Source organism: Buteo buteo, chromosome 11, assembly GCF_964188355.1.
Source record: "Buteo buteo chromosome 11, bButBut1.hap1.1, whole genome shotgun sequence".
Classification (NCBI taxonomy): domain Eukaryota; kingdom Metazoa; phylum Chordata; class Aves; order Accipitriformes; family Accipitridae; genus Buteo; species Buteo buteo.
In genome coordinates this window covers 26,688,122-26,704,645 of record NC_134181.1, presented here as the reverse complement: position 1 = coordinate 26,704,645, position 16,524 = coordinate 26,688,122, and the positions used below count along the sequence as shown (strand labels likewise).

At 52.6% G+C, this 16,524-nt stretch overlaps 1 protein-coding gene across 1 annotated transcript; it reads left to right on the top strand.

The window, feature by feature from the left end:
* Positions 1-427: 427 nt before the first annotated feature.
* On the top strand, positions 428-15,727 carry MEX3A (mex-3 RNA binding family member A). Its single transcript, XM_075040938.1, has 2 exons — positions 428-935; positions 12,594-15,727. The coding sequence occupies exons 1-2, from the start codon at positions 467-469 to the stop codon at positions 13,697-13,699; spliced, it is 1,575 nt and encodes a 524-aa protein (XP_074897039.1). The 5' UTR covers positions 428-466; the 3' UTR covers positions 13,700-15,727.
* The last annotated feature ends 797 nt before the right edge of the window (positions 15,728-16,524 follow it).

The window sequence follows — 16,524 nt, the reverse complement described above, 5'->3', positions numbered from 1 at the left end:
CCGCCGGCGCGCCGGAGGGGGTGTGCGCGGCGGCCGGGGACTACATCCCCCAGCAGGCCGCGGGCCGGGGCAGCCTCCCGCTGCGCCCAGCCGCCTTCAAACAAAAGAGTTTTCCCCCCGCGGGGCTCCGCGCCGCCCCGCGCCCCGCCGGCCCTCCGCACACCCCGCCGGCGGCTGGGAGCCGGGGGCGGAGGCGGCGGCGGGGGGACCCCGGCGGGCTGGAAGTGCCTGGGCGAGGGAGCTCGGGTTACAGAGAGAAAGGGGCTTGGCCAGGCAGAGGGGAGGTGGGCGGAGGGTCCTTTTCTCTGTCTGTTTCTCTCCCTCTGCCTTTTTTTTTTTCCCTTCTCCCTCCCGAGCTCTTTGTGTCCCCCCCCCCACCCCCCCCACTCCCCTCCTCTCGCTCTCACACCCCCCCCCTCCCCAACCAACCACCACCACCCAACCCCCTCTCAAGTCTTTGTTAGCCATGCCTAGCCTGGTAGTACCAGGGATAATGGAAAGGAACGGGGGTTTCGGCGATTTAGGCTGTTTCGGTGGGAGCGGCAAAGACAGAGCGCTGCTGGAGGATGACCGGGCGCTGCAGCTCGCCCTGGACCAGCTCTGCCTGCTGGGGCTAGGCGAGCCTTCCTCCTCCTCCTCCTCCTCCGCCGTGGTGCTGGTGGAGGACAGCAACAACAACAACAATAACCCGCCGCCGCCGCCGCCGCAGCAGCCCCCGCCGCCGCCGCCGCCGCCGCAGCAGCAGCCGCCGCCACCGCCGCCGCCGCCGCCGCCGGCCCCGAAGGGCTCGTCGGCGCCCAGCGCCGGGGCGGCGGAGCCCAAGTTGTGCGCCTTGTACAAGGAGGCCGAGCTGCGGCTCAAGAGCAGCTCCAACACCACCGAGTGCGTCCCGGTGCCCAGCTCCGAGCACGTGGCCGAGATCGTGGGCCGGCAAGGTGAGCGCCGGGGCGCGGGTAACCGCCCGGCCGCCGCTCCCGGTGTCCCCCCGTCCCCCTCCCCTCCTCTTCCCCCGCCCGCTCGGGCCCCTTCCTCGGGAAACTTCCCCCGCCGCCCGCGGCATCCCCGCGGCCGGGAGGGTTGGGGACCGCCCCGCCGGGGGGCCCCGCCAACTTCCCCCGCGGCTCGCCCCTCGCCGCTCCCTCCTTCCCATTGTTCGGGGCCGGGGCCGGGCGGGCACCCGCGCCCCGGCCGGCTCAGCCCCGCCGGGGACAAAGCGGCGGGGGCAGTCCGCCTTCCCCCCCACCTCCTCCTCCTCTCCGGGCGGAGTGGGACTCCCGGGGCTGCGGACGGGTCGCCGCTCTTGTGGCGGGGAGGGGGGAGGGGGGGCTCTTTTGGGAGGGTGGGAAATGTATAGGAATGCCTGCGTGGGCTGTCTGCACCGGAGCCCCGAGCCCGTCGCTCCTCCGGTTCTGCGAAAGAGCCGTTCCTGAACCGCGTTCTCCGCCCTCCTCCTTTTTAAAAATAAATAAATAAATAAATAATAGGGAGGAAAAAAATAAAGCGGGGGGGGGGGAGATACGGAAAGAAGGGAGTCGGGGCTGGTGGTCCGGCTGAGCCCGGCCCCGGCTCCGCGCACCCCGGCCGGGCTCGGCGCGGTGGGGGGAAAAAATCCCCTTTGTTGGGTTCGGCGGAGCGAGGGGGGTGTGGTTGTGCCGGAGCTCGCCGGGGCCGGGCAGGCGAGCTGCAGGCCTAGTACGGGTCCAAAGAACCGATTAATGGAAGTTGAACTCCTTCTGCAACCATGTGACTGGCAGGGACCCCGGAACGGGCACCCGGCCGTCCCGCGTGGGCCCCACGCACGCCTCCGCCGTCCGGCTCTGCCGCTGACCATGCTCCGCGACAGTGATGCTTTTGTTCTCCTTACGGCTCTGTTCGGAGCGAGGTGGAATGGAGGAGGGCTTTAAAAAAAAAAAAAATTATATATATATATATACACACCACACCCACTCTTAAGTCACCCCTCGCCCACCCCCACCACTCCGGGCTCCTGAGTGTGCGTGTGGGGGCGAGGTGCGCTGCGGGGAGGGCAGCTCCGCCGAGCCGCCCGTTGGCATTGCGGGAGCCAGCGCTGGGTTAAAACATGGGGCTGGCGAGAGAAGTTTTGTGTCGCTTACAAAGGAAAAAAAAAATAATAATAGTGTGGCTAAGTGGGATTTTTTTTTTTTTTTTCTTTCTCTAAGCAAGTAACTTGACGCTCTGGAAGTGTGATGGGCAGAGACTGCGGCTCCAAATCCAGATGCTTCCTCTTGGGTTGGGAATTAAAATTGCCTGAGCAGGGGGTTTGCAGTTTGACATGGGGGGGTGGCTCCTCGGGGCCAGCGCTCCCAGAAGGCGATGTACAGAGGCTGAGGTGGGCAAGGGGAAGCCACAGGGAGAGGGATACAAATGGCTAATGGCTGTGCATCGTTACGCTGGAGCATGTTACGGGAACAATGGGGCCTCTGGTGGCTTCAGCTCTCTCCCACCAGTGAAGCCAGAGGCTGGTCCCCATGCTGGGATGGAGAGTAGGCAGGAGTGCGGGAGGGGGGAATGCTGTCCTCCGCTGAAAGTCGGGGTGTCTGCAGTGGAGGGAACGGCTCTTGCTCCAGCTTCTCCTCTGCCACGCTGGGATCGTGGCCCCCGTGCCAGGGAGCTGGGGAGACAGGGGCTGAAGAGGGGGGTGAAGGTATGGCTGAGAAGATCCTGCCTGGGCCTGATCCTCCCCGTGATGCTTTTCCACCGCTGTGAGCCGAGCACGGCCAGAAACAGCGGGGCTTTGCACCAACTCTGCGCTGGTGGGTGCAAGGCGGTGGAGAATCAGGCCCCCTTTGTTTAATAAAGTTAGAAAAGAGAGAGGATTCAGCAGGCGGAATCGAGGGGAAACGTTAGACGACGCAGGAGGTGCCCAGGCTATTTTCCTCCTGGATCTCGCTGCTGCCCCAAACTCGTGAGAAGGGGGTGTGTTTCGATGTGTTCAGTACACAGCGGCATGTCCGTTGTGGCCAGAGTGATGGAGAGGAACGTGGAGACCTGGATTTTTTCCACCATTTTTAGTGTGTGTGTGAAGGCTTTCCCACATCTGGGAAAAAAAGTCAGTGGGCCAGAGCCCCAGCGAGGTGGACTCGGCAGCGCTCCATCAGTTAGTGGGTCAGACAGTGTAAGCTGTGCCCCTTTTTAGAGGCGGGTGGACCAGATCCTGTGCTGGTAGAAACCAAGATTGCTTCAGCAGAGTCCCTGCAGCCACAGCTCTTTACTCCAGCAGAGATTGTGGCCCACACTTATTTTTAAAGGCCTATAGGAATGTCTCCTGGGTCTTGTTTTTGTGTGGAAGGCCAGATTACAAGGGTCTGCCCTCAGATGGAGCTGGGTGCAGGGTACCCTGGGGGGCCGAATCCTGCGCTCACATGGATGCCTGACTAGGAATCCTGGGGGGAACCCAGAATCTGCAGATTGTCACCCCCTTGGTAATACTACTCGTGGGGCTGATGGTTTTCTAAGGAAATTAGTGTTTTATGGGTACTTGTGAGCAGGGTGATGAACATCCTGGAAAAGAGAGGGGGAAAAAAAAGTAATAGTGAAATAAAAATTATTTCAGGGCTTTAATTGGTAACAGGGTTGAGCTTTTTCTTTAGCTTCATATTTTCTGATCTGACGAACCACACTGTTCCTTCATATTATTTTAAAATAACATCTACCATCTTTGAAAGTGTACCTTACTGACACATGTATGTAAGAGGCCTGGATCTGGGCACGGAGGCCCTTCTACATGCATCTGGCAATGGGATTTCCACCTGCCGTAAGACTGCCCTTCACTTTGCCGGAAGAGTGTAAAGGCACTTGAGTACAAATAAGGCTCAAGCCCCATATATTTTTATTGGAATGTTTGTAAGTGTGATTTGCGAAGAGGTTTAATTGTGGCAGAGGGGGTGGTGCCACTTTGAATGAGAGATGCTGCAGGACCTAAACCTGTGCTTGGCAGCTCCCTGCTTTCCCCGGGAACTGTTAACGTGCCCTCGCGGAGCCAATCGCGTGCTGGAAACCTCGCTCGAGTTTGCAGTGGTGCCGGTTTGTGCGCTGAATTCGAGCAGCGCTTCTTCAGCGGCGTGACCGCTAGCCGGGTGGGATGGGGAACTCACTGGGACAAGATCGGGGAGTGCTGAAAGGGTGACTTTGCGGGAATTGGCTGGACAGGTGCTGAGAACTGCTCCTCCACCGTGATGCCCCAGGGTCTGCGATGGAGAGCTGGGTGGCTGGTGGGATGTGCGGGACTGCTTTGCAAATTGAAGGAGAGGAAACCGGAAAAGGAAGGATGAGGGGATGAAGTCATAACAATCCCTTTGACTGACGTTTATGACCTCTTCCACTCTGCCCCTGGCCATGGTTGGCAATGACTTCCCTTCCCTGGCTGGAAGTGGAGCCATGACCTCCACGCATGCCCTCCTGTTGCTGCTAGGGTGAGGAGCAGGGATGTTTCTGCCTGTGTCGCAGCTGCTGTGGATCGTCCCCCCCCTCTCCTGGGTGCGGGGCAAGCATGTGAACTCCAGTCGTGCTATGCTTGGGTGGCTAAACCTCCTGGCATGTGCCATTCTGGAGCTGGTCTGGGCCAGCGTGGTGCACTGGGGTGCTTAGTGGCTCTTGTATTTTGCCTGCCAGCTCCTGGTGTGGGCATCTTCCCTACAACACCCTTTCTAGGACTGCATGTGTTCTCAGAGATACGCAAATAAATTTGCCAGGGTGTAAAGACAAAGCACTGAAGTGGTTTGTGGGTGATTTTTGAGGAAGTGGTGGGGCTCCAAGGGAGCTGCAAAGGAGAAGGTTCTTGCAACCCAAGGGTGTGGGTTGAGAGGGGAGAGATGCTGGGACGACTGGAGAGTGTCTAAAGGTGTCGCGCTTTGGCCATTCAGACTGTGAACGTAGAAAGGGGCAGAAATCCTCAGCCGCCGAGATGTCCGGGTTCTTCCCTAGAAGTCACCTGAGGCAGGTGTAGATCAAACTGATGAAGATGTGTATCTGACTTTTCTGCCAGTGTTAAATCTGCTCCCACTGACAATCTGGGCTGCTGTCAGTGGAGCTAGGGAAGAAGCTGCTGGACTCTTTAAGCGGGGCACATTTAAAGCTAGATCAGTAGTTAGGGAGACATGGTTATGGTTCTTTGTGTGCCTGGTGTGTGCGGGCACAGGGAGAAGGTAGTGGGTTAGTTTGGCTTCCTGCTGCGCAGAGCACAACAGTGCAAGCTGCCCGCTCCCAGCAGGTACCTTCCCTGTAAGAGTATTTTTGCTCTCATCATCAATAGTAGCATCCATTGTCACCTGTACCCAGAGACACCCTTTGATGAAGCATCTCCCAGCCTGCTCTAACTAGCCTGTTGTCAACAGGAATGAGATTATGTGAGAGAGGAGCTTAACATAAATTGCTCTTTCTTGGCAAGGTGAAGTCAAATAACAAGAGGCCCCGCTAACCCCAGGTGATTGGGCCCTTTGTGTAGCTCCAAACATGCTCTAACGCTTTCAGCATTTAAAAATAGTCCAAGGAAGCCTTTTTCATTGAGGAAGTCTGATGATTGCAGCTCCCCCACCCACCATGTGGAGGTGGATGTACAGCATCCGAGCGAGAAGCAGCAAGGGGGTCAGATCCTGTTGTCTGCTTGCTTCGCGTAAATCTTGGAGCTAAAGCCACCCGGTCTGGTGGGGCCTGAAAAACCAACCTCCTTACGCTGCTCTAGCAGCTTGAGGTGGGCCTTAAAGGGAGAGAGGAATTGCAGTCGGTGTCAGATTGTTATAAAGTGTTAATGAGAATCCATCTGAATTTACACCGGGGAAAAGTGCAGAACGGGATTGACTTTGTGCGGTTTGAACTAGAGGTGGGAGGAGAAAATGGGTCTGGGAGAGAGACAAAGGGAATTTTCTAGGGAGACACGCACGCTCCGCTCATCGGATCCGGCTGCTGGATGCCGCGCTGACCGAGTGAACCGCGCCGCAGCGCAGCCGGCCGGAATCTAGGGCAGTGGGAAAGCGTGCTGGCGTTGGGTGGGGGCCCCCGCCCCCTGTTCCTGCCTTTGTCTGGCAGCCCCCTCCTCCTGCATCCCCCCCGTCGCCAGCTCGCCTTGCCCCGCTTTCCCCCCGCACACCGTCCGGCTCCGAGCGTGTGCCGCGAGGCCGCGGCAGGATTGTGCCATGCAGGGGGCCGCGGTCACACCCACCCCGATGTGATGCATTGCTGGCGGAGAACGGCTGCTTGGGGCCAGGGGCTTCCAGCCCCAGTTTCCAACTTTCCTCCGCTGCACAACAAGGCGGTGATTGTCTGTGGCATCTGGGTTGTTGCTTTTGGGTCGCGTTGCTTTTTCTTTTTTTGTTTTTTTATTTTTTTTGCCTCCCCCCCCCCCTTTTAATAAACAACTTTCATCGCTACATGAAAAAGCTTAAAATTGCTGCACTGAAATGAGGTGGTTGCTTATTTTTGTGGCGTGGTGGTGTGTTGGGTTTTTTTTTCCCCTTCTTGTAAACACAACTTGCATCATCAGTACAATAAAACCTCAATGCAAAGAGATTTAGTTGTTTGTTTGTGGTCCTTTTGTGTGCATTTGTGTTTTTTGACACCACTTTCATCAGATTTTCAATGCAGCAAAATCTTACCCCACAGATATTCAAGAGGGTTTATTTGTGATGTTCTTTGTGTGCTTGTCTTTTAACATGGCTTTCATCTTAAATGGGAAAAGAATGCCCCACCTTACCAGAGATATTTGAGGGTTGTTTATTTTATGGTCCTCTTTAATTTTATTACTATAACAGAAAAAAGACTAAGTCCTAATTTGCCCTTAGACTCTCTTATACCACACCGGCAATGTCAAAATATCCAAAGTGGGGTATTTACAGGTGTAATTTATACCAGTGCAGTGTAAAGGTGCCTTAGTATAAATGAGAAGAGGGCTAAAAATCTTTTGTCTGTAGAAATAATTTTGTATCTGATGAAAACAAGAAATATAAGGACCTGGGGTGATTTGTGTGGTGTGGTTTTTTTGTTGTTTTTTTTTTTAATCACAAAAAAACCCAACCAAATAAAAAACCCCCACCTCAGGGCTGGATCCTTAGCTGCTTGCTGTAAGCTGGTACAGCACCTCTGATGCTTTCAGGTGAAGCTCACACTTCTGGGCATAAATTGGCACATGCTGGAGGCGCGCCAGTTTGTGCCAGATAAGACCCTCCAGACTGCATCAGTAGCAGTACATACCTGTGCAGGATCTGGCCTTCTAGTAGCAGTAAGGAGAAGGTTGTCTCAGCAGCGGGTTTAACTCTGAATGTACACCAAAGTAAAATATCCGATGGAACTACTCCATAGGCATGGCTGCATTTTCCATTGCACTGTCCTTCTGCTGGCATTTACACAGTGCATGGTGCAGCAGGCACATGCAGTGCCCATCCATCCTGGGCACTGCTCCGGCCTTTTCCGGCAGCCAGAGCAGTGCACGGGAGCCTCGGTGCAAACCACAGTGAGGTCCCGTGGAAGCACGCTGGGTTTATGCCACTCTGAGAAAAGATTTGGGATGGGATCTTGCAAAGTAAACGGCAGTCAGATTGGATGCATCCTACACCCTTGTTGCCCTCGTGAGCAACTGCCTTAGCTGGACAGGTGGACCAAGCTCTTGAAGCCTTCTCTGTTAGTTTTGATGGAATTGTTTACTCCTAATGCAAGGGTAAGCAGAGAAGAGAATGTGGCTGTGCATCCACATCTTCCCCTGATTCTCCCCCCACCCGTCCCCAATTTGGCAATGTCTAGACTCAATTTATTTATTTGTTTTTAGCCAGAGCTAGCTGCTCTGCGGATTAATTCCAGTTAGATAACTGGTCTGGGTGCCAGAGGCTTGACAGTCCTCAAGGGTTTGTTCCTGTATGTTAACATTTGTGGCTTACTAGGGTAATTTGCAAACACATTTACTTTGAGTCAATTGGCAATCAGTTAACTGAAGTTAAAAAGGAAAAGGGGTGGGGGGAGGAAATAATCACGCAAGCCTCCTTTGCAAAATGCTTTGGGATCTGTGTTATTGGCAAAAACCAGAATAATAGAAGCTAGGTAGTGGAAACACAACAAGGGCTTAATTCTCTCTCTAATATAAAAATCTAACTGGCAGGAGTCTGCCAGGGATCAATTAGCTGATGTCTGCACGCTGCCTTAAAGAGTAGAACACTACAGCAAAGTTATATATTATTATAGTTTCTAGAGGTTCTTTTCTCCTCTTAGTTTTACATTTTTAACACCACCTACTAAGCAGTTCTCCCCCCTTTTAATAATCCACCAAGTAAAGTGGTTTGTTGCATATTGTTTTCAATTTTCAGTTACACATGAATAAACCCTTTCATTAAAAAAAAAACAACATACAGGACAAATTTCACTTGAAAAAAGCACATAGGACTGTGCTACTCATCTGGCCAGGGTATAAAGGGCCACATCCTGATCTGGCTGTGCTCCTGTCAGAAATGGAGCGATGTCAAAGAAGGCTCAGCCCCTATTTAGTTGTGGGAAGCAAGGTCAGGGTTGGGGTTGAGATGGACTGAGAGCTTTGGCACTGAGTGGGTAAGTCAGATTTAAGTCCAGCCTGATTTTAGCTGATGTAAATCAGTGCAGCTCTCTTGGAAGTTGGTGGAGTTATCTGGATTTATGCTGCTGATGGCTTGGCCTGTTGTCTGCACCAATTTAGAGCTGCTAGAGATCTGGGCCATTGAACCTGCTGGGCTGCTGGTCTTCATGGAGTTGGTCTAATTTCCTGTGGGGTTATTTTCTCCAGTTTTTAAGCACAGGATCCCCCATCTGTCTGTCTCTGCAAAGCTGGCTTTCCTGTCTGCAGGCCTGCACGGAGACCCTCCCTCCTCCTCCCCCTGCTTCTCACACCATCGACTGCACCATGCGTCCTTTTGTCCGTTTCTAGATCCTCCCTCCCCCTCTCACCATGCCCTCTCCTTGCCTGTCTCCCTTTTGCCATTTTGGGGTGTCTCTCCTTTGCCTCCACACCCCTAATTCTCCTCCTGCCTCAGAGGGATCACAACGTGCCTCTCCCTCAATTTCCATCACCTTTCCTCCATCTCTAACTCCTTCCCACCCTCTCCAGCTCGTGTAACTCGCTTACGTTTGCCCTCATTCATGTGTATTCCTTGCCACCGTTTCCTTCCATCTGTCCCCAGCATGGAGCCCCTGTCCTTTGTCACTGCTCTGCTTGCCTGACCCTCCGTGTCGCCTCCTTGATTGTTTCCTGTCGTGCTGGGCTCAGATCCCTCTCCCCCCACACGCAGTCATTGTCCCGTAGCTTAGAAAAACGCCAAACCCAAGCCCAGCCCTGACAAACGCCCACCTGAGGTCCTTTTGCAAACGAGAGCAAGCCTTGCGTCCTGGGAGGCAGTACGTGGGTCACTGAGGAATTCAGCAAATGCTACTTTGGTCTGGGGTGATGCACGGGAGTCATTTTCAGCGTGGATGCTTGCCGCTAACACCCCTTTTCTTTCCATGCAATGCTCCGGTGATATCCCTGGGGAAATGGTGGCATCTCGGTTAATCTTCCTAAGATGGAATCTCCATCTTTGGAGCGAGCAGCATAGGAGCGGGGCAGGGAAATGTCTGCCAGAGATGGGTCAGAGAGAGCCGACCCTGCACTGGGACTGCGGGAGGGCATAGGTGACCTCTTATGGTTTTATCCTTCCCTCCACGGGCTCCTTGGGATGAACCTTTATTCTGTGATTTTGTCTGCATGGTTTTATTCTACAGTTGTGTTGTGCCTAGCACCGTAAAGTCTTGCTCTTTGGGTTTCCTAAATACCAATAACACAACACCGTAGATGACCATCAGTCCACATCAACTGTTTACAAACTGTACTAAACAAAGCATTGCAAATATACTTCAGGGTGCACACTCAGTGGGGAGTAACATGTGAGCTACATTGGACTTGGCAGGGGGTGGATTTGGTTTGGATTTTGGGGATTTGCCCAGCTCCTTCTCTGGGTCAGATCTAGCATTTCCATTCCCCAGGAATGTGAAATTAGTGGCTTAGGAATGGGTTTAATGCAGCAGCATCGCAATGCCAAGTATTAAAAGAAGTTTTGCAGTAACGCAGAGCAAGAGACAGCCATTCTTCCCATTCCACAAATGGGGGACTGAGGCTCAAAAGAGCTGAAGTAGCTCTGAGGAGTTAAAAGTCGTATTGGGAGTCGACAGTGAAGTCAGGATTTACCGACACGTGTCCTACACCAATGCCAAGACCCTCTGACAGGCGGTGGGGTTTCAAAGCTGTGCTGGGAGGTTTCGTGTTCGTGCAGTCTCCTGCAGTTTGACGAGGCTGCACCCCAGTGCCCATGCGATGTTGCGAGATGCGAGTGTGACCTGTCAGGCTGAGCGTGCTTTGTGCAGCTGAAACTATTGGTTGTACCGTGTGTGGTGCCTGCCACCGCTGCGAGTGCGGGGAATTATTCTTGTTAGCTGTAGTGGCATGAGGCTCTGTTTTTATCACTAAAGGTGTGGGGTTCGATTCTTGCTAATGATACGTGGTGGTGGGATCGTTACGTTCCTGTAAATACCCAGATGTCACAAGTCTGTGTCTCGTGAGATGAGCTGCAGATAAGTGGCAGCACTAAGTGAGTGGCAGCCCTGAACTCCCAGCTGGGAGAGATGTTGTTATTTATTAGGATCTGTATAAATAATAATGTTCCAGCCAAAGAGCTGAGGAATCTTAATTTCTTGGTAGCAGAAGCATCGTGTGCGGGTCGTCTTGTATTAAAGTACGATGTCAGTGTAGTACGTTGAGGAAAACTTGCTGGTGTCAGATGGTCAGAGGAGAGGACAAGAGACAGGCTCCTTTTGGGGAGAGAAGATGGGGTGGAGAGGAGGTGGGGGATCTCACAGAAGTTTCAATGCCATATCCTGATCCTCTTGTTCCATGAGCCCTGAGTCGGACACCTAAATCCTTGGGATACCAGGGCAAAATGCTTACCTTACTCCATCTGTACTTCTAGAAATGCGGTGCCCTGGAGAATTGCATTTTTTAATTTTTCTTAGAGACCCGAGCTTAGAGCAAACCTCCGTGCAGAGGAAGCCCCAGTCTGCATGGGAACTTGGTGCCAGGCTTTGAAAATGCCTTCGGGCACAGAGTAAGGCTTTTGGAGAGAGGGGTCAGAGGGACAGCAGCAGGGAGGGTTTCCAGAAGTAGTTTAGAAAACTGTGCCACATCTGTAAAAATACTTGGTTGCTTGATGGCATCCTAGTGTCATCTAGGAACCTGGAGTCACAGAGCTGGCTCTAAACCCCTCTAAAAAACGATTTGGAAGCCAAAACACACTGAAAAGTCTCTTGCCTTTTTTGGAAAAGCAGAAGGATGTTTTCTGAGCTCTAAGGAGCAAGGGGAATAGGCTTGGTGGGCCCCAAGAAGGTGGATACTGATATACAAAAGCACTGGCATGGCAAGTGACCTCAGGAAAGGGTCCAAGTGTCCGGACCACTGTGCTGGGGAGGCCTGCAGCCATCAGTGTTTGATACAGCAGATGGAGAGTCAAGGGCAAAACACAGCCCTTGGCTGGATGGCTTCCCCTCCCCGGGCAGCCAGCGCCGTGCCTTCACTGCAAGCTTCTGGTGAGCGCCAGGAGCAAGGATCTATGCACAGCCTGTCGTGGGGCTCTACATGGACATGGGAAGGCAGCCCTGCCCCATTTCTTGCTGTTTTGACCCTAAAGCAAATACTGGCATCCTGCTAGCCCCTGGCCTTCTAGCAGTGCTGACGATTGGGGTCCCACTGTATCTGAGGTGGGGAGCCCAAATTGCTGCATCTCTGCTACCCACCCCACCCCCCAAACTTGGCCTCCCAAAAGTGACCCAGGTCACACCGGATTCACCCCAAAAGCTCCGCAGTAGGACAGAAGTCCCCATGGAGGGCTCTGCAATCTTGAGTTATGGCAGACAGCTCTCCCCTCGTGCTCCCTGTGAGCTGGCATGGAGTGGCCAAGGGGCTCCACATTGGCCATGCCTGGCCATGGACTCAGCATCCCCCTGCTTTCTCCTGTCATCTCCAGCCTCTCCCGCAGCCCTGTGTGTCAGCCAAATCTTTCCTGTCCTGAGAGCCACTCTGACAAGAGGGGAGCCAGGGTGGCCATCTTCTCTGAGGGGCAACATGGCGGGGCCTGGGCCTGAGCAGGAACAGGCTTCCTCACAGGGACCACTGGCCCTTGGGGAGGGCTTGAATCCCCCCGTCCCCAGCTCCCTGGTGCCTGGGAGTGTGTGAAAGGGAGATCTCTGAGGGGTGATTGCTGAGGAGTGGCTGATTTCTGAGGGGAGGTGGCTGAGGGGGATTGTGTGGTGGCAGCGCAATACACAAAATGGCGACACCCACCTGAGGATGAGGGAGCTGGGAGCTCCTGAGGGATGAGCTCTCTGGGGATGGTGTGGGGAAGCCTTCCTCTGGCATTTCTCCTGTCAGGGTTAGTGAGGAAAGGGCCTTTCCCTCATTTTAGGTCCCCAGGCAGTGGCTGCTGCGGGTACAGGGCCTGCTGAAAACATGGCAGCTCAGCCTGGTTTCCTGAGGAGAGGGGAGGGTGGTGGGACAGCCTCTCTAACCTTCCTGCCTTCTTTTCTCTCTCTTCCCCAAGGCTGCAAGATCAAAGCCCTGCGGGCAAAGACCAACACCTACATCAAGACTCCAGTGCGGGGTGAGGAGCCAGTCTTCATGGTGACGGGACGGCGGGAGGACGTGGCCATGGCCCGGCGGGAGATCATCTCTGCCGCTGAGCACTTCTCCATGATCAGGGCCTCCCGCAACAAGGCTGGCACCACTTTTGGCAGTGCTCCCACCTTGCCCGGGCAAGTCACCATCCGGGTGCGTGTGCCCTACCGTGTGGTGGGCTTGGTGGTGGGCCCCAAAGGAGCCACCATCAAGCGGATCCAGCAGCAGACCAACACCTACATTATCACACCCAGCCGGGACCGGGACCCCGTCTTTGAAATCACCGGTGCACCGGGCAATGTTGAGCGTGCCCGGGAGGAGATTGAGACCCACATCGCAGTGAGGACGGGCAAGATCCTGGAGTACAACAATGAGAACGACTTCCTCTCCAGCAGCCCCGACTCTGGCATGGAGAACCGCTACTCGGAGGCCTGGCGGGTCCATACGCCAGCGCCGGGCTGCAAGCCCCTCTCCACCTTCCGGCAGAACAGCCTGGGGTGCATCGGCGACTGCTCCGTTGACCCCGTCTATGAGACCCCCCGGCTGAATGACCAAAACGACTTCAATTATGGTTACCTCTTCCCCAACTATGGTGTGAACAAGCAAGATCTGTATTACGGGGTGCCGGAGTCGGGTGCCCCAATGTGGGCTGGGCAGGAGAACACCAACCCTGTCTCAGTGCTCTTCTCGAAGCAGCAGCGGTCCAGCAGTACTGGTGCCATCCACCCAAATTCACATCGCTCCCCGTCCTCCTCTATCCAAGAGCCCAATCTCTCTGGTCTCCCCAGGCGGTCGCAGGGGGAACCACTCCAAGGGTTCTCCAAGCTGGGGACGACTACTGCTGCCCGGACGTCTGTCTCCAGCAGCCGCGAGTGCATGGTGTGTTTTGAAAGCGAAGTTACGGCAGCTCTGGTGCCGTGCGGCCACAACCTCTTCTGCATGGAGTGTGCCGTGAGGATCTGTGAGAGGACTGATCCAGAGTGCCCGGTTTGCCACGCTGCAGCCACTCAGGCCATTAGAATATTTTCCTAAAGAGACAGAGCAGGGCATTGGGGTGGGGGGTGGGGGTAGGAAGGGAGCGTGGGGGGGTCCAGGAAAGAAAAATGATGATGATAATAATAATAATAATAATGATAATAATAATAATAATAATGACATCTGAAGAACAAACAAATGAAAGAATAAATTAATTTAAAGAAGAAGAAGAAGAAAAAAAAGAAATTATTTTACAAGCAATGTATGTTATTTTTTAAAAAAAAGTGAATAATAAAATTAAAATGAATAGCAAAGCCAGAAATTTTGAAGGGCGAACGATGCTCCAGCCTGCAATGTCTTTTTTAAAACAAGTACTCTGAACGCACACTCGGATCTCGCAAGCAAAGCGGTTTAGTTCAGTTTTTTTTGGTGGTGAGATTGGGACTTCTCTGCATTGACCAAGCCAGGCCATCTTGATCAGACGGGGATGGGAGCAGGGACGTGGGGAGGGCCCTGCCAGCCTTTCTTCTCCAGCTACGTTCAATCTTCATCTTGGTCTGAAGCCCCTACTCTCCTCCCCCCCAGGGATGTCAGCCCAACTGGGAGCTCAGAAAGAAACAAATAGAAAGAAAGGAAAACGGATGACGGGGATTTAGAAAAACAAAAAAGAAACCATCAACCTCTGGGAACCTGTTAGAACGAGGGCACAACTGTATTACCTCAAAGATTTAAACAAAAAAAAAACCACAGCAGCTAAAGAACTTTTATTGTTTTCCTTTTTTTCTAAAAAAAAAACCACAAAAAACCACAAAAAAAAGAAAATCAAAAAAGAAGATGAAGAAATAAAAATGACGCCAGTGAAACTGAAGAAGGTTTGGAAGAACCTATTGGAATCACACTGGGCGATTAGCATTTATTTTATTATTCTGAGCCACCGTGGAGTCTGGAACTTTGTTCTTTTTTCCTTATCCGAGCAGGGATTTGTTCATCAGACGAATCAGGAGTCACTAACAGGGTATTTCAAAAGCAGTCCTGAGTTCCCATCCATGGGGGGAGTGTATTGACTTCCGCGTTTCTGTAGTTCACTCTTCATCCTTTTTTCCAAGTGATGCCAGCTGCAGCTACACACAACACGCATGCGCACGCACACACACATGCACACACATAACATTGTGCTTTTCTTTTCTTAAAAAATATATATATCGCACCAAAACCTAAGAAAGACGATCATGCAATACAGGCAATGAGCCCATACGAAACCAACATGCATCCCAACAGAAAGCAAAAAAACCCCAAGTTTATATGTATAATTTTGTTGTCGTTGTTTTTAAACTGGACCAAAACTTTTGTTACCCAAAACCGAGTGGGGGGAAAAAAAGAAGAAAAAGTTATTTCTTTATGGACCAAAACCTCTTCAGCTGTCCTTTACCTGGATCTTCCTGAGGTTGGCCACTTTTATATATTATATTTTTTTCAGAATGAAAGAAAACAAAAAAAAATTGCCTTGTTGAACATCCTTTAATCATTTCAAGACTCCTGGTTTTGTTAAATCAGATACTTTTTAAACCATTGGGAAGTGGGAGAGGATGGGCTTTGAATCTGGCTTCTGTGCCAATGCACACAAGATGCAAGCCAGCATCTTAACATCATCAGGTTTGTTCAACCAGTTTCTGGATGCCAAAATGCTGTGATGGTAAAGATGTGTGTTGGATTAACCTATCAAGTACCAGTATACCTATCTATAAATATATGTGTATATATATATATAGGCACTTAATTCATCAAGCACCTATATATATATATATGTGTATATAAAAGCATATATATATATAATTTTTCTCCCACCACCACCGCTTCCCCATTTCCTACCCCTCGACTTCTGCTCACAGATCCTGGACCCTGATTTAGAACTGAACCAACAAGTTTCACAACTTGGCAGAGACAGTTCTACAGCAAAAAAAAAAAAAAAAAGCCTGAGATTTTTTTTTCCCTTCAGTTACAGGAGACTTTATTTTCATCGTAATAGTGTTCCTGGGAACATCCCCTCTTCTACTCCGTTTGCCGCCGCTTGCTCCCGGTTGCTGCCTCCACCCTGGTATGGTCTGCTCGAGCCATCCTACCAGAGGAGAGGCTGAGCTTGCCACTCTAGGGGCAGGCCGTTCCGGTGCTCTGTGTCGATAAAGATCCACTTTCGATCTTCAGATATCAGGTGGAGGGGCATAAAATGATGTGCCTCCACCATTTTGCATCAACGGTAAAATATTACATAGGGGCAAGAGGTAGATGGAGGGGTGGACGACGTTCCTAGGCTCTGTAGTGGATGCTGATGTTTTGGAAAAAGTAAAAAAAAAAAAAAAAAAAAAAAAAAAAGCTGTGCTAAAGGGACACTGTCAGGTCGAATTTGTACTCACCTCCTCCCCAAAGCTTTAAGAAATCTCCGGCTGCTTGGTTCTCCCGGCCCTGCGGTGCGCACAGCCATTTGCACCAGGACCGGATTGGGATGTGAGCGCTTCCCGGGGGAAAGCGCCGTGTTTTGGACCCGCCGGTGTGGGTGCCGTGTGGGAGCCATGGGGCAATGGAGGGCTGGGGGTGCTGGCCAGCCTTGCTCCGGCCAAACTCCCAAAGGCTCCACGGCCTGGTGCTGTCCCAGGGCACAGACGTGAAAGTCATCCTCCCATGGAAGTGTGGCCTCGGCAAAGGCTTCATTGCCCTGGCCAGCTCTGGCCACATCCTTTCTAAAAGTGGCCCAGTTCTCGTTCAAAATCTGGCTTCGGTTTGGTCCCAGTAAAAGAAGGGGAAGGGAGAGGGGCAACTTTTCTGTTCTCCGGGCAGTAACCTCTCCCCTCCCTATGTGCACCACCTCCTCCGTCATGTCCCGTCCC